Source organism: Pocillopora damicornis, chromosome 5, assembly GCF_964200805.1.
Source record: "Pocillopora damicornis chromosome 5, jaPocDami1.2, whole genome shotgun sequence".
Classification (NCBI taxonomy): Eukaryota; Metazoa; Cnidaria; class Anthozoa; order Scleractinia; family Pocilloporidae; genus Pocillopora; species Pocillopora damicornis.
Window position 1 is genome coordinate 929,641 of NC_142674.1, and position 16,632 is coordinate 946,272.

General features: G+C 42.2%; 3 protein-coding genes and 1 pseudogene across 4 annotated transcripts; all 4 read right to left on the reverse strand.

Annotated features, from left to right (window-relative positions):
- Positions 1-598: 598 nt before the first annotated feature.
- LOC149044657 (uncharacterized) lies at positions 599-2,002 on the reverse strand. The gene is made up of 3 exons (XM_089207737.1): positions 1,843-2,002; positions 1,480-1,708; positions 599-936 (listed from the first exon to the last, which is right to left on the reverse strand). Exons 1-3 carry the CDS (start codon positions 1,858-1,860, stop codon positions 614-616), a joined length of 570 nt encoding a protein of 189 aa, XP_089063863.1. The 5' UTR covers positions 1,861-2,002; the 3' UTR covers positions 599-613.
- Positions 2,003-3,090: 1,088 nt separating this feature from the next.
- On the reverse strand, positions 3,091-4,638 carry LOC113677285 (histamine H2 receptor). The gene has a single exon (XM_027194078.2). The coding sequence runs from the start codon at positions 4,504-4,506 to the stop codon at positions 3,562-3,564; it is 945 nt and encodes a 314-aa protein (XP_027049879.2). The 5' UTR covers positions 4,507-4,638; the 3' UTR covers positions 3,091-3,561.
- A 3,748-nt stretch (positions 4,639-8,386) lies between these two features.
- Positions 8,387-14,048, reverse strand: LOC149044658 (uncharacterized). 2 transcript variants are annotated; one of them, XM_089205815.1, is made up of 2 exons: positions 9,368-14,048; positions 8,387-9,265 (listed from the first exon to the last, which is right to left on the reverse strand). In XM_089205815.1, exons 1-2 carry the CDS (start codon positions 14,033-14,035, stop codon positions 8,774-8,776), a joined length of 5,160 nt encoding a protein of 1,719 aa, XP_089061941.1. In that variant the 5' UTR covers positions 14,036-14,048; the 3' UTR covers positions 8,387-8,773. The 2 variants fall into 2 exon arrangements, with proteins under 2 accessions (XP_089061941.1, XP_089061940.1); XM_089205814.1 differs by having other exon boundaries at positions 8,387-14,048.
- A 141-nt stretch (positions 14,049-14,189) lies between these two features.
- LOC149044659 (uncharacterized) lies at positions 14,190-16,142 on the reverse strand (annotated as a pseudogene).
- Positions 16,143-16,632: the final 490 nt, after the last annotated feature.

The window sequence follows — 16,632 nt, forward strand, 5'->3', positions numbered from 1 at the left end:
TATGGGGATGACTCATACAACATGCGCATGGAGTTAGCCATTCTTGATTGGGTAAGAAACTTATGTTGTTAATTCGTCAAAATAACTTTGGCACTTTTTGGATTCACTGCTTTCTCATGCTTATTGACTCATTTGTCTTACAGAATGAAAATGTGAATCGAGAAGCATCGTCTCTACAGATGTACCAGCATGCCAGGCATCCAAATCGCTTGTCAGAGACCAGGGTGCTTACTTCAAAGACATTTCATTTCAGAGAAACTATCTGGTCTACCTTTTTTAATATAAACAAATGATGTCTCATCTGTTTTCCATTGCACCACAGTTTCTGTGATAATTACAACTAGGAGCCCAAATGTCCTGTAAAATATGTGAGGTCATGAGGGAGGACCAATTCTACCAACTGCTGGTACTAAGTGATGAAAACACGAGTATGAGGTTTGACACTAGGTATTTTCCAAGTAGACTCATTATCTGTTACTTTTCTCTGCACTGTATATCTTTTCCTAACTTATAGGAAAGTCACTATAATTTGCTGTGTGGACATTATAAAATGGACCATAAACAATTTGGTACTTAGGCTCTCTTTGACGTGGGCATTTGAATGAGAATTTTATTATTCCCTTTTATGCCCCATATAGGGAATACCAGGAGGGTTAGGAAACCTTGACCTCACATCTTTTATAACACAATTGGGCATCCTTTCCCGCACAGCATTAACGTGGTCCCCCAGTTCGACTTTTTTAGCCTGATAAATAGGGTCTTTCCAGAGCCCACATTTGTTCAATGCTCTCCAGTACGTCTTGTAATCTTTTCTTCGTCGCACGTGATTTTGAATATGTGCTTCGCGATAGCCAAGGTATTCGCGACTGTCGGTCGTTACACATGGCGTTTGCCGACAGTAAATACACATTTCGAACTCGTCCCCTCTTGCATCAGCTATTGTGGAGACAAAGTAAAACAACTATTAGAGCGTACAACTGGTCTTCCCGCCTACATTTTATTTTGGACAATTTTTATGTACATTTTTCATGTTTCATTGACAAGTTTGCCCAAGGTGTAGTATAAAATATTGCAATAAATACAACCTGTAGTTCTAAAGAAATAACTCCTTTCAAAACATTCTTAGGCAGGGCAAAACGTTTTGTAGGTGTCACGCAAGGCTGCATTTCGGAAAATGAAGGCATCAAAAGGAAGCAGTCTAAGACATGAACTGTCGCATCATACGAAAAAATCTGTGGTTTGCAAGTATATTCTAACTAGTATTTCCTAGTTTGTAAAAACTCTGCAATTAGTTACTTCTGAGAAATTATAGTGTTACGCGAGTGTTTCAATCTTGGTGATACATTATCACAGTGATTGTTAGTGTCGAACTGTAATCCTAAGTTACCTTTCTAATGTATTGTTCCAAAGGTCAAGAATCATCCAGTATTGTTGTAATCATATTATACTTAGATTAAAAAAAAGAAAAAGAAATCGTACCATTTGTGGAGGAAGCCCGTACAGATGATTCGTTTGGCGACATCGACGCCTGGACATGTTGAAGTGAATCGGTGGTCGGCGACGGTTCACTCGCGCGCTCCAGAACTTCGCCTGCAACAGTCGCTCTGCTTTTATTTTTCTTCCGCTGGGTTGACAGCACTTCCCCTTCGCATTGTTGAAGAAATGCCTTGAACATTTCTTCATCTTTTCTTTTTATTCTTACAGTTATCTACATCCAGTATTTGGAAACAGACATGAAATTACGCAATGGCAATTTTGAGCGATGGCGAAGCGAATCATTTCGAATTTCAAATTTACCGCCAAAAACGAAGACGGTTTCGTTCGGAGGAAGGTAATACAAACCTCAACAAATTCTTCCATTTTGATGAAAACGTAGAAATTTAACGAGAAATGCGCCTCTGGTCAGTGCCTTGCATTGACTGCAGCTCAAGCTGTTTTGAAGTTCTGTATGCCACGACGGTTGATTGACAAATGATCCAGAGGTACCTAAGGCACCTCTCGTTTTATAGCGCGCCTTCGTGTTTAAGAGTGTCCCAAAACAATTCCCTTTAGTCCTAACTCAGCCCAGCCCCCCACGCCGACTTTTCTTAGCGAGCGAAAGTGTCACTCGGAAAATTGATCTTCCAGTCGCCAACGCATTTCTGAACATTGCTGGGTGTGTGATCTCATCTCACATATTGGCCATGCAAGGGAAAAAACCTTCCCCATTATTAAAAATTAGCTGAAAACCCGGAACATGTAAACCACGGTGGGATTTTGTCGAGTTATGATTGGTGATTCTGAAGCAGATACAATTTGGTCCCAGTCTCTCTCTTCTTTTTTCATGGTGACAGATTTTTAATCAACACGCGTGTTCTAGTGTTAACCTTCGTGTGAAAGACTCGTCGCAAGACATCAGCCCGGTCTTAGGGTTAAATTTCTCTTTACAGTGCCATCGAAACTTTAGGAGTGTCTACCAGGGTGATTCCCTTTACTTTTTCGAAAAAAATAATATTTGTAATGAAAAATCAGCCTGGTATTCCCTGAAATGCGATTTATTGCGGCACCTCCGTAGGCAGAAAAGCGAAAAAAAAAAAAAAAAACAAGAAAACGTTACCATAAAAAGACTGATGAAGAAAATGAGATCGAGATTTTAACCGATTTGAAATTTAAACAATAAAAATGTCAGGGAGATAAACAGGATGGAAAGGTGTTTGAGGCATCATATTTCCGTATTATTTTATCTAGACACATTACATTGGGCCTGTTAAGTTGTAGGGGCTTTCAGAGAAGCCGGCCCCTGATGACTATGGAAAAGGTTTGCCTGCACTCTTAACCATGCATATAGGACCACGCAACATGTTACTACCAAGAATTGACCCCCAACGTCCCTGTTACCTTTATATAAAAACAATTCATGGGATCAATCCTTTGCTAATTTTCTTTTTTGAGCTATCGCTGGATTTCTTTTCAATATGCAAAATTTGCCGCTGCGATCTGTCTTCACCAACATGTCACCTCGGCCGGATACGATGTTCATACATAGAGAGTTATTTACCTAATAAGTTGCATGAGAAACGAACGCAAATTTTTGGACAACTTCAAAGGGTAAGATTGTAATACAAACAAAACTTTTATGCATGTTCTTTAGAGGTTATATCTAACACCGCTAACATTACAGGTATTAAAAACAATTCCATTCGCTTTTAATCTTTCTACTGACAAGTTTGCTCTATCGTCTTGGTTACGCAAGTATTGCTATCACAGTACTCTGTATTCAAATGACGTACATAACGTACGTCTGTAGCTATCAAAACGTACGTCTGTAGCTATCAAAAACTGCCGCACCTCTGATTAACAATCAAAGGTTTCGGCAGACTACCATATGCCACTTCATGTGCTTTTTTATTATTATTATTATTATTATTATTATTATTATTATTATTATTACAGTACTTGAGATAGCTCGCGATTCTACATAAATTTTTCGCTAACATCTTTTTTCGATGCGAGTTTCTGAAAATGAAAAAATGTATTAATTCATAACGTTTCAAAGTTCATCCTTTCTGATTCTGTCGATTTTCAGTGGTGCGTTGATCTCTTTTCAAACATTCTTCGTAGCATCTTTTTTATAACCAACCTAAATCGCCAACTTCTCCAGTAATAGACATATGGGTTTAAAGAGCTATTACAAAACGCCATGGTGTTGACCCAAGGAAAGGCGCGTTTGGCGTGCTTGAGAACAGCAGGCGATGCGCCTACGCTGAAGAAAAACGGAAGAACGATAAGCGGTGTAATACACACGTAAAAAGCGCCAACGACCACGGCTATCATGTAGAGAATCTTTCGCTCTTTTGCGAAGCTTTTTTGAGAATTTGAAAGTTTTTGCGCTGGTATTTGTTTCTTAATTCGTTGCCGTTGAAGTCGCACAATGTAAAATATTCCGGTGTATAGAACAGGCATGATTAGCAAGATAGCAATTACAAAGTACTGTGCTATGTGACGTGCTTTCCTCAAAATCGAGGCTGGTGCACCAAAGCTTATGGCAACGAGCCATGTAAAAACAATTGACTTCCAGATAGTGAGATCTGTGATGAAGAACCTATGTCGGTGAAGGGAGAACAGCGAGAGAAATCGCTCGATTGAAATCGAAAATAAATGGCTGACGGAGACCAACGTTGAAATCCAGGTCACTGCTGTTCTAATCATGTTTAGCTGGGCGGGTAACAGGCCATAGAGGAACAAAACATACATTGGCTGAGCAAACACGCAAACCAATAGATCTGCCACGGCTAAACTGGCGATGAAAAGCTCATTTTTCGGCCTTCCTAGAAAGCGAAATTTCTTCACTACAAAACAAACCAAAAGATTGCCCACGGTACCAATAATGCTTGCCACCGCGTTAACACCTGCAAGACCTTTCACTTCTGAGGTATCGAGGCCCAACGGTGGCCGGTTTTCCAGGCGATTCGAGGAAACAGAACTGGAGTTACTAAAAACTGTGCAGCCCGTGTTATTAAAAGACATTTCTGTGGCTTAGATTTGCTTGGAACTTGTTTCAAATTTTTCATATACGCAGTTCAATTCCTCTCGCTCTCTTCGAGATCTGAGCTTATATCTGAAAAATGTCTTTTATAATGTCGATTTCCTTAGTCGGCTTGGAACGTTATCTTACTCAACAGATGCGTCTGATATCATCAAACTCTAAATGGCTGTTTTAAAAAATAGATTGATTGTTTGCTTTATTCGTAAAAATCAAGCTATCTTTTTAAACCCTCAAAAGACAGCAGTTCATATCATGAAGTAATCGACATCCGCCTCGTGCGATTTGCGCAGCCAATGAAATTGCTTGACTGAGTTTCCTTTGTTATTCAAATGCGGGAGAGAAATATCAAGTTTTTATAACTTTGAAGTTAAAAGGCTCTATCACATCCGAGTTTTATCGACGTTGTTGCCAAAACATTTTTTTTTCGCGTTGAACTGTTATTGCAAATCGCTCCAGTTGTCAAGTACTCCTGTACTATCGAAAGTCTAATTTAGTTCCGAGGGCACCAAGTCTCCTAACTTAGATAGGAAGATAATTTCATTAAACTGTCATTTAACTTCAGTATGCAAAACTAAATTGCGTTGAGAAATTTGGTTTCAACAGAGAAAAAGTCTCACGTATCCTCAATATTTTTAAATTTTTTTTCTCAATAAATTCTGCTTAATAAGGAACGATGACAAAAAAGGAAATTTAAATTAGAATTTTCACGTTACTTTGATAGATTTCTACGTTCAACTGTCGCCGATATTTTATTATTATTTTAACGATGGAATTGGTCTTACATCACGTATCAATTACGTAAAAAAAACCAAAGCAAAACAAAAAAAAAAAACCACGCACACACATAAGACCCTTACAAAAAGTACATTGAAATAACTCTCCTTGTTGGTGATCCTTAATTGAGAGATATGATGTCAGTTATTGCCCTATGGTAAAATTTATATTATTTTATTAAGTATGTTTCAATTTATTTTGAAACACGATAGTACGTGAGGCAAGCAAAATGGCTGATGCCACTAAAATACCTACTGTCGGTTTCCAAAACACATTTAAATCCATCTGTAAAAGAAGAAGGTATCCAAATTAAAAGCCTCGTAGGAAATGTATAACAAAACATCAATTGCAAAACTGTTTTTAATCAAAACTTGATAAGGAAACCAATATTCTCCTTCACTCTACGTGACCTAAGATATTGCTCTGAGCGTAATTTTTTCCAGTTTTGAACAGATTAATAATATCTTAGGATGAAACTGGAGCGATTTATAATTATATCTGAAGGATGTGGCTCTCGAACAAAAGTACTGTTAGAAAGACGAGCCAGACATTCTTAGCAACCGAAAAAAGAGCTTTGGATCCTGCTGAGATCGAGGAGTTTTACTCCACGATCTCAGCTTGACGTCCAGCAGCTTGCAACATTCCATTGTAACAATATCCCTGCTACTGATCATTTATGTTACGCTGAAAGTGCGAACTTTCGCGCGAGCGTGTTATAATCCTGAAACGAGAGTGTGCGTTTATAATTAAAATTTCTATTTTGGTAATTAAAAACGTGTCAGTGAATGTATGCCACGTTTGGAGTGAATGACGTATTTTGGCTCTTTGATTTTTATCAATAGGCCGGGAACAAAAGCGAAAGCGGACGAGCCGACTTTATTTGCTGACTTTCCAAGTCAGCTTTCCTTTTCTGAAACCGCTCTATTTTCTGGACCGTAAACCGCCAGACAAATACGTACGTGCCAGCAAATCGATACTAAGAAAGAGTATAATAGACCCTTTTTGTTGAACGAATCTCGGATTTCGTCATTTTGGGTCATTTTTAACACTCACGCGAAATTCCCCCTTTTTTAAGTCTGCCTGAAATGAACAAGGGACGAACCGGACGCCACGACTTTTGCCTTCGATTAATGCACGCAACACGCTCACGCTACGACTACAAACGAAACGCGTATGTCGATCAAAATGAGAACGTTGCGGAGTTTGACGGCGAAATTTAGCCGTTTAAACCGTGAAGTAGTGCGAATTCAGCATGTTAAATTTTTGATACTGTAAAATTTCGGTTATAAGCCCTTGGCTAATACTAACTGCTTAATAACCGGGCGCGAGGGCTTAACTGTAAAATTCCAGACTGAGGGATGAAATTTTTGCTTTATGAACCGAGCCTCTGGGCGAGGTCCATAAATCAAAATTTCAGCCCGAAATTATGGAATTTTACAGTAAAGCCCGAGCAAACAAGGTTATTAAGTTTTTTTATAATATGGCTTCAAATAGGTAAAGCGCGTGAAATAGAGTGAACTTATACATTGCCTTCATTTTCCGTCACAATTTCGTCAGGATAATAAAATTCAGAAAAGAAATGTTTTTCAGAACGCATAGTTAAAGAAGAGATACGTTTTTTGTTTAATTTCTTGCTTTTTTAACGAAGTTCCTTTCAGCGAAAGTCACTAAGTTCGCTAGGTTTTGTAAACCAAAACCGTGGCGGAAAAAATCTGCTATGCCCGTGGGCGTTTACCGGGGGATTACGGACCGCTAATTAACCAATCTGAGCGCGCGTACTATCACAGCCATATAATAAAACTTTGTAAAGGGTCTTGGGTAGGTTTAGCGGATTGAAAAGCGTTTGGAAACAAGCCATGGTAATGTTGATCTAAATTCGTTTTTAATTTAAAGTCATATTAAAGCAAAATTTCCAGTTAGCACTGTCATCCAGCAGAGGGGGGAAGCGGGGTTATCGGGGGGCCTATAACCGGATTGTTTTGTCTGCAGGTAGATAATCTAACCAGAATTTTACAGTATACACTTCGGGTCGTTTTACACGGTACGAAATTATCGCAGTGTATTCAACAATTTCCCAGGCTGAAGTCGCAACACTTTATATTTTAAAAGCCAGCCGTCTATCATACTGCATTTTCTTTTATTTCAACCAGTACACGACTGAAATAGGACACATCCAAAGCCCGCTCTCTCCCACCCACTATATGATGCTAAAGTTCCCACTGAGGCAAGCTTTCACACGCGAAGTGAAAACACTTGGTAACGTTATCGATCAGTAGGAATGCCTGCGAGTGTGTTAATCGACCGAACTACATAAGTTGAATAAGTACGCTACGGCTTTTTTTTTTTTTAATCATTGGTTCTCGCCCCCTTTTGCTTTTTGTTTTCGGCACCACGTTTCCGTATTACAATTCCATATTATTTGAAATGATCCCCCCCCCCCGAAAAAAAAAAAGAAAAATTGGATGATGAATAAATTTGGAACTTATTGAACAATTATTTGTTTGTTCATTGAAAGAGGGTATTCTTACGTTAAAAAAATAGCCGAATAGCCGCTACGATGGAAAGGGTATTCTGATAATAGTAATGAAAGGTAGCATCGTGAGGGAATAACATCATTTTCCAGGTTCTCCCATACCATAATCTAACAGAAATACTTAACAATTATTCCACGAGTACGCATTGGATATGAGCTGGTGGATAGCCAACCAGAGGATTGAAGTTGGCTATAACCATGTCTTACCCAACACACGCGAACCAAAATACTTATTATGCTATATATCCCAGAAGCACTCAGGCATACAACTATGCCAGGACTTCAACTTGGGTGAACCAAAGAGGATATATAACACTTGCTAGAACTTCAAAACCATGTGCGAACCAAAGTACTTATTATGTTATATATCCCAGAAGCACTCAGGCATACAATTATGCCAGGACTTCAACTTGGGTGAACCAAAGAGGATATATAACACTTGCTAGAACTTCAATATCTTGTGCAAACCAAAATACTTATTATGTTATATATCCCAGAAGCACTTTTTGTAAACTTTGTCCTGTTTACTAGGGATAGAACTCTGACGAACGAGACTCAATTAAACTGTTTTATTTCGCTCTCGTATTCGCTTATTTACATCAGGTGTGTAAAAAGCTACTCTGCAAAATTTGTAAGAAATCACTCTTTTATACGATATTTTCTACATTTTGATTGGTTGTTGCCGAGTACTGATTTAAAAGGGTCATTCAAGGTTGCGTTAATTATGTAAACCATTCAATGTCCATAGTGTTCGCACTCATCATCTGACATGTGTCACGCACGAATCAAAGTCTCCGACACACTCCCCCATGCAACATTGCGTGCAAGGGTGCATTCACCTTGGAGACTTAACGAATTCAACTAAACGAAAAAGTCCTCTATAAATCAAACGTTTCAATTAAGTTCACAATTTTGAAGTTTAGTGAAAAGGAAATTGTGATTCATTGTTCATCTTCAGCAAGGTCCTGGATTCGGGCTCTGGCAGCAACTGCAGCATCCCGTCTCGGCCTGAAAACTAGTGCGTTTGGGTTCAAATCTGCTGTGGGAGTGTCTGCATGTGTCTCACAGGCCTGGTCGCAGTTTAGCTCAAGAGGGTACAGGTGTTGAACAGGCCTCTCTAACATGCCGTTTGCTGTCTTGAGTTGAACTGCGCGGATGATTCCGTCCTTCCCGGGATAGGTTTTGTTTACTATCGCCAGTGGCCAACTCCCACGATTCTTGTTTTCGGTCTTTATAGTTACGACATCTCCAACATTTGGCTGAAATTTGGTCGCTTTGTGTGTCAGGTTGTGCCGCTCCCTTAAAGCTGTTAAATATTCTCTCTGCCACCGCCTCCAGAGATTGTTCTTGCAGTTCCTGAGGTATTTAGCGCGTTTGCGTAGGTCCAGGTCTTTGATCCTCCCTGTTTTCTCTTCTGGCAGCTGACTCGTTCGCTGAAACTGGAATGTTGACGGTGTAAGTGTTGGTAGCTCGACATCATCTTCTACATAACTTAATGGACGTCGATTGATTTGTGTTTCCACGTCGAGCAGTACCTCGCTCAGCTCAGTCCAGGTAAGTACACCTCCCCCAATGATTTTGTACATGGCGGACTTTACGACTCCAATCAACCGCTCGAATTGACCTCCCCACCAAGGAGCCCGGCTTAAGTTAAATTTCCAGGTTATGTCGTAATCTTCAAGGAGACTTTGGAGGCGCTCATCTCCTCGCAATTGGCGAAGCCACTTCGCAGCCTTGATAAAGGTGCCTCCATTGTCTGAGTAGATAACGCGCGGTCTGCCGCGGCGAGCGATGAGGCGTTTAAGACAGGTAATAAAATTGCTTGTCTCTAGACTAGACAATAATTCTAGGTGCACGGCTCTGGACAGGCTACACGTGAAGATAACCAAGTAAGCTTTCTCCTCGCCCTTCTTGCGTTGTTTATACTTGATAGGACCAGCAAAATCCGTGCCAATAACTTCGAAGGCTGTTCCACCATCTGTACGGTCTGTAGGCAGTAGTCCAGGGGGTGGTACTGTTAAGGGTGAAGCTATGAAACGTTTACAGCCCCAACAAGCAGATCGCACAGACTTCACTAGCTGTCTCAGGGTTGGGATCCAGTACTGTTCACGAATCGCTGCCATGGTAAGGGCCACACCTCCATGTAAGGTTTCGACATGAATCCTCTGTACAAGCTTCCTCGTAAACACGGCGTCTGCTGGCAGGTACACTGGGTATTTTCCTTGAATTCTCCCATGACATTCGAGAATTCTATCTGCATTGGAAACGAGGTTGAGTTTCTGCCTGGTCTGTTCAAAGTGCGGTTTCTGTAAATCTTGAGACTGGACTCTTTCTATCCACCAGTTCTTGGTCTCTTGAATGTCTTCGCTAGTAAGAGGTCCCTTGCGCACCCTGTGAGTGGTGAACCGTCGCACCCAAGCTTGGATGCGAAGAGCTCGGCGTAAATCATGGCGTTCTAGGAGTTCGTCGAACACGTTCCGTTCTTGTTCAGGTTTCTCATTTGCTAGGCTTAGCACTTCTCGGATGACTTTTGCCTCTTCTTCTGAGGTTTCGGATTTCACGGTAACCGGGTTCTCTGGCCACATTTCAGGATTACGTAGCCACGCTGGGCCATTCCACCAAAGCTCTGCGTTGGTTACCTGGCCTCCTCGACTCGCCAGGTCCGCTGGGTTATCGGTAGTGGGCACGTGTCTCCACTGGATCTGTGGGTATTGTCTTATTTTTTGCACGCGGTTAGAGACGAACTGTCGGTACTGACCATTTCCTACAATCCAGTGGAGGGCGACGGTGCTGTCCAGCCAACCGTAGATCATGGGTTCGGGTAGTTCTTTTAGAGCGTTTCTTACGTTGATGACTAAATTGGTAGCCATGTGAGCGCTGACTAACTCCAACCTGGGGACGGTTAGTTCTCTCTTGGCTAATCTTGCTTTTGCTACAACCAGGGTTTGAGTGATTCCATCTTCTTGGCGTACGACTGAATACACCACTGCTCCAACCCCATAAGTTGACGCATCCCCAAACACATGCAGCTCAGCGGAGATGACTGGTTGTTGATAAGGTGCTAAGGGTCTTTGAGTGGTTACTTCCGCCGGAAGTGACTGCTCCCACCTTTGCCAGCGTATTTTCAGATTCTCTGGGATAGGTGCGTCCCATGATACTTTGCAGTCGCACGCTTCTCGGTAGATTTGCTTCCCTTGCAGTGTAATGGGGGACGCTAAGCCAAGGGGGTCGTACACTTTCGCTAGTTTGGCCAGTACTTCACGTTTTGTCGGTGCACTACTCGCGCTTGGGAACTGCACGGCGATAGTATCTTCGAATTTGTCCCATTTTACGCCCAATAGCTTTGACTCACTTGGCTTGACTAGTAACTGTTGTTTTGCATAAGACTGATCTTCGCTTGATGTGGCTTGGGCGCTGTTTTTACGTAAAGTAGGCTGGGAAACTTCCTCTCTTTGTGCAGGTTGGGTGTCATCTTCCAGCTGTGCATGATTCGAGTGCCATTTGTGTAACTCAAATGTGGCATCCTTCATAATTTTTTGCGTCACCTCCTTTCGTGCTTTTGCTTGCTGTACGTCTTGACCGCCTGTCAACAGGTCGTCTACGTAGAAACTTCGGCGTAGCCGCTCTACCTCCTCCGGGTATTTCTCCGCCCAGGTATCGAGATGGCATTCAAGAACCCCACCTAGTAGAAAGGGTGAGGGGGCGAGTCCAAAGAGTACTCTCGTGAACCGGAATGTCTGCACTTCTGAGTCCGAATCTGTCTGCCAGTGAAAACGGAGGGCATCTCGTTCACTCTCGTGAATTCGGATTTGTAAGAAGGCTTTCTTAATGTCTCCCGCTAGGACAACTGGGTAGGCTCTCTGCTGAATTAGAACGTCCCATAGTTTGTTTTGTAGCGTAGGCCCTGGGTACAGACAGTCATTCAGTGATGGTGAATCGGGTGTCGCTCGGGCAGAGGCGTCATAGACGATCCGCATCTTTGTAGTTTCAGCGGACTTGCGAATCACGCTCTTGTGAGGGATGTAGAACTCTTTCTGTGGCTGTGAAACAGGGGGTGCCTTTTCGATAACGCCTTCTGCCAGCTGTTCTTGAATTATCGCGTCGTATTGAGCCGTCAGTTCCTCGCGTTGAAGTTTTCTACTGAGGTTCTTGAGTCGTTTTAAGCTACCTTCCTTGTTTGAGGGCAGTTCTGCGTGGTTAGCTTTCCATGGGAGGGTGGTCTCGTACCAGCCTTCTGGCGAGCGTGTTAGGCGTTCCTTAAACTCATCAAATACCATCGACTGGTCATGATCTGCTATATCACGCAATCCCAAGACGTCCAATCTGCACAGATCTTCGTAGTTGCTTTGACTTGTCTGGGTGAGAAGCATGGTGTTTTTGTCAAACTCCTTTCCCGGGGACATCAGAAACCATCCGAATTTGGTGAGTTCTGCGATAGGGTCATTCTCTTGTCCAATTCTTGGCTTTGTTTCCGTTTTAATTCTGGCGTACTCCCCACTGCCAAGCACTACGTGAACCGGAAGAGACGCTTTTGTGTCATCATCGTAAACATTTACGCCTTTCAAGTGTGGGTGCTTCTCAATTAGCGTGCGATAATTAGGGTTTTCAATAGACAACAACTCTGTCTTGTTCACTTTGGTAGCTTTGACGGACAGCGAAAATTGATGGTTGACAGATCTTAATTCGAGATCATAGACTTCAAGTTTGGCAATTTTAGAGGACATCAGCATATCGATCGTTTTTGTCTGGACATCGGTTGGCTTTAAGCGAAGTAGTTCGATCAGCTTTGCCGACACGTACGAACTGCCGGCTCCAGAATCGATAAGCGCTCTGCATTTAATTCCGTTGACCTCTATGATGACTACTGGGAACAGACCCTCCCCAGTTTGGTTTGTTGTCAAAGCGACCCCATGTGCTGGTGGCTGGTTAACTTGGCTTGTCGGGTTTGGTGTGTCACAAATCGACGTGTGGTGACGCTTATGGCAGCGTTGACAGGCTGATTTGCTCGGACAATAGAACGCGCGGTGGTTCCCAGACACACAATTGAAACATAAACGCTTATTTAATAAAATTTGTCTGCGATCAGCGACATGTGTCACTCTTGTACATTCGATGGCTTTGTGATCTTCGCCGCAGTAAACGCAAGGCAAACAGCGGGGTTTACCATCGGCGTCCCGACGTGTGTGGTAAATTCTTGCTTGCTGGCGTAAGTTCCGTTTTGTTGATTGCTGTTCTTGCTCACGCTCACGCTGGTTTATATCTATTGGATTTCTCCTGGTCCACAATCGAACTGCTTCCGAAAGTTTTGCAAAGTCCCAGCTTTCCCAGTCGGGGTCGGTCCGGACGAGATCTCCGCGGATCGCTGGCAATTTGTCTAGTGTCATAGACACCGCCCCATTGACTTGTTCCAGTTTGTTTAGTGTCTGCAGAGCTTGCACACAGTACGTTAGCTTTTCGCTAAATTCACCAATTTTTCTCGGGTTTGGGCTTGATATTGAGGGGAGATCCAGAATCTCTCTGATGTAAGCTTTGACGATTTCTGTCGACTCCTTTCCGAACCTCTCGCTTAGGATACTCTTCGCCCGATTGTATCCCTCAGCCGTGAAGGGCAACGCCTCTATTGCTCTTTTCACTTTGACATCCAGTAGTTCTCGAAGGTAGGTAAATTTCGTGATCGGTTGAGCGCCCGTTTTATCGATTGCTTCTGTGAACTGTCCCCAAAATCGTGGCCAGTCCATATAGGTACCGTCAAACTTCGTTATCATCAGTTTAGGCAGCTTGGCTTGTATGTCGCTTGGCGTCGTCGTCGCTTGTTGGGGGGGTGGCTCAACTTGGATTTCTGCCTGCATCTCTATCTTCGCTTTGTGAAACTTAAGTTCTTCTTGCTTGACAATTGCTTCTGCTTCTCTTTTGCGGTCGTCGATCCACGTGCACATTTTATCCACTTCGCAATCCGCTTTTTCCAGTTGTGCGTCGATTCCGCTGTTCCACGCCTCGATGTCGGCAATTTCTTCTTTCGCACCTAGTTTTGTCGCTTCTACTTCTATCCGCATTCGATTTAGTTCTTTACTGAGGGACCGCAGGGTGGACAAATGTCTTTCGATCGCTTCTGACTTCCCTGTTTCTACGATGGTGTTCGTTTTACCAATGCTCATTTTAAGCTGTGTTACTTTGATATCTAGATTCGCTTCAGTCGCTTCCATCTCCGCAATCTTCGCACGGGCGGAAAATCAGGACTAAAATTATACTCACAACAGTTGTCCTTACTGTTATCCTTCAGAATTGTCGCGTTGCCGGAGGTGCCACGTTTTGTAAACTTTGTCCTGTTTACTAGGGATAGAACTCTGACGAACGAGACTCAATTAAACTGTTTTATTTCGCTCTCGTATTCGCTTATTTACATCAGGTGTGTAAAAAGCTACTCTGCAAAATTTGTAAGAAATCACTCTTTTATACGATATTTTCTACATTTTGATTGGTTGTTGCCGAGTACTGATTTAAAAGGGTCATTCAAGGTTGCGTTAATTATGTAAACCATTCAATGTCCATAGTGTTCGCACTCATCATCTGACATGTGTCACGCACGAATCAAAGTCTCCGACAGCACTCAGGCATACAACTATGCCAGGACTTCAACCTGGGTGAACCAAAGAGGATATATTACACTTGCTAGAACTTCAAAATCATGTTCGAACCAAAGTACTTATTATGTTATATATCCCAGAAGCACTCAGGCATACAATTATGCCAGGACTTCAACCTGGGTGAACCAGAGAGGATATATAACACTTGCTAGAACTTCGATACCATGTGCGAACCAAAAGTACTGCTCATGTTATATATCCCAGAAGCACTCAGGCATACAATTATACCAGGACTTCAACCTGGGTGAACCAAAGAGGATATATAACACTCACTAGAACTTCGATTTACCATGTGCGAACCAAAATACTTATTATGTTATATATCCCAGAAGCACTCAGGCATACAACTATGCCAGGACTTCAACCTGGTTGAACCAGAGAGGACATATAACATTTGAGTGTCTCTACTGGTATTCTGAAGAAATCAAAAATTTATGCTGAAAAAGGAAGATCTCGTAACTGAAGCTTAGGCTTAAAAGTTTATGTAACGCAATGATTTCAATCCAGATAATGAACTAGTAGATCTGCTGAAAAAATGAAAAGTGAACCAGACTTTTCTTACTCGTGCATTGTTCTTTGGTAACATTCCTTAGTTACTTTTCATGTGCGACAATATTGTTTACTTTCCTTATCACACTAAGTCAGTCAATTGCTTCCAGGGCTTGCTTCGGGTCTTTTTTTCTCAGCAGCTGTTCTGCGATATCGCTCATCACTTTAGCCACTTCAACATTCTGGTCCACCTGATCGGCGAATAAAGATGCAAGAGACACCTGGAACTTATCGCAAACATCGCCGATCAAGGTCCACATATCGCTTGTACTGTACTGTCCGGGTTGTTCTTTGCCGGGTCCTGTGTGCCTGAGCTCAGCGTCGATTGACCGCCGTTTCTCACCTCATCTCGAAGGGCCTCTAACTGGGAAAGCACAACTTCAAGTTCAGCCTTAAGCTTAAGATTTTCATCTTGACTCTTCTCGATATCCTCTATGGATATGGCTGACCTTGAATCGACTCCAAATACTGTTTGTACAGGGTCATGAATTTTGTCCTTGTTGTTGTCACGTGTGTCAGTCGCTGTTTGGCAATCTTCATTATCTTGGCCAATATTTAGGCTGTTGATGCCATCAACCAACCAACTGTACTTTTCTTCTTCGCCCGCTTTTAGTTTTTGCCGAAGTATCGCGGAAACAACGCCGAAAGAAGAGGCTATGAATACCTCTTCTTTGTGAACTAGTCGTCGATCCAAGTGCCCGCCATTTTTAAGATTCGAGAGTTGCACTGTGTTAAATTCTTTTGGAAAGCTTGACACCAAAGGGCTACTCGACATGAATTTTCCTACAGGAATGCCGCATATTTTGGAATTCAGGAGATACCAGTCCCTCGAATCGCTCGTGGAGTGCAGCAATTCAGCTCTTCGAATATCGAAGGCATCCATGCCGCACAGCACCTGATCGAAATGAGAATGTCTGAAATTCAACCTCAAGAAAAGTCAAAAGAAAAATCCAGCCCCTCAAAATAAACAGGATTGACGCCATTGGAGGCTGTACACAACGGTGTTAAGGTAATCACCGAACGCCCCCCTGTTGAAACCACAAATCGAAAGCGATGATAGCTACTGAGCCGGATCATGACGTCACACCATAGCAACCAAACCCCACGAATTTTTTAACATCCGGTTTGCTCTGGCTCGTCATGCGGTTTGACCACTGAAAACAAAAGATTATCAGCGATGTTAAACGCGGAAACACGTGGGCATCCTATCGTTTAAAGAATCTGCTAATTTTTTATAAAATAGCCGCTGATCAGGCGAGATGAGGAAACACGAAGTGAAAAAATAGCCATAAATCAAAGGAAATACAATATAAAACAAAAAGAATCAATGGACTTGGACTCAAAACAAGTTTAATTTTATGATATAAGAATAATCGACTAACTTTGCTCTGACGAAGAGCTAACGCACGAAACGTCAGCTTTAGAACTGTGAGTCCACGGTGGCCAATTTACATTATAAAAACTCGCGAATTATCTTGGACTACCTCTTACCGACGCAGCACCACAGTTTCTTTATTACATTGCAAACAAGTGATGAGAATTGACATATTCGTGGATCTGAGGATATCATCCTAATATAATAACAAATTATTTTATTTTTGTGGCAA

What these genes read in the sequence shown, in the direction of transcription:
- LOC149044657 (XM_089207737.1), bottom strand. An exon ending in ACGGGCTTCCTCCACAAATG is followed by an intron (nt 937 to 1,479) that starts GTACGATTTCTT and finishes TCTCCACAATAG; the next exon opens with CTGATGCAAGAGGGGACGAG.
- LOC113677285 (XM_027194078.2), bottom strand. Translation starts at nt 4,506, where the DNA reads ATGTCTTTTAATAACACGGGCTGCACAGTTTTTAGTAACTCCAGTTCT.
- LOC149044658 (XM_089205814.1), bottom strand. Translation starts at nt 14,035, where the DNA reads ATGGAAGCGACTGAAGCGAATCTAGATATCAAAGTAACACAGCTTAAA.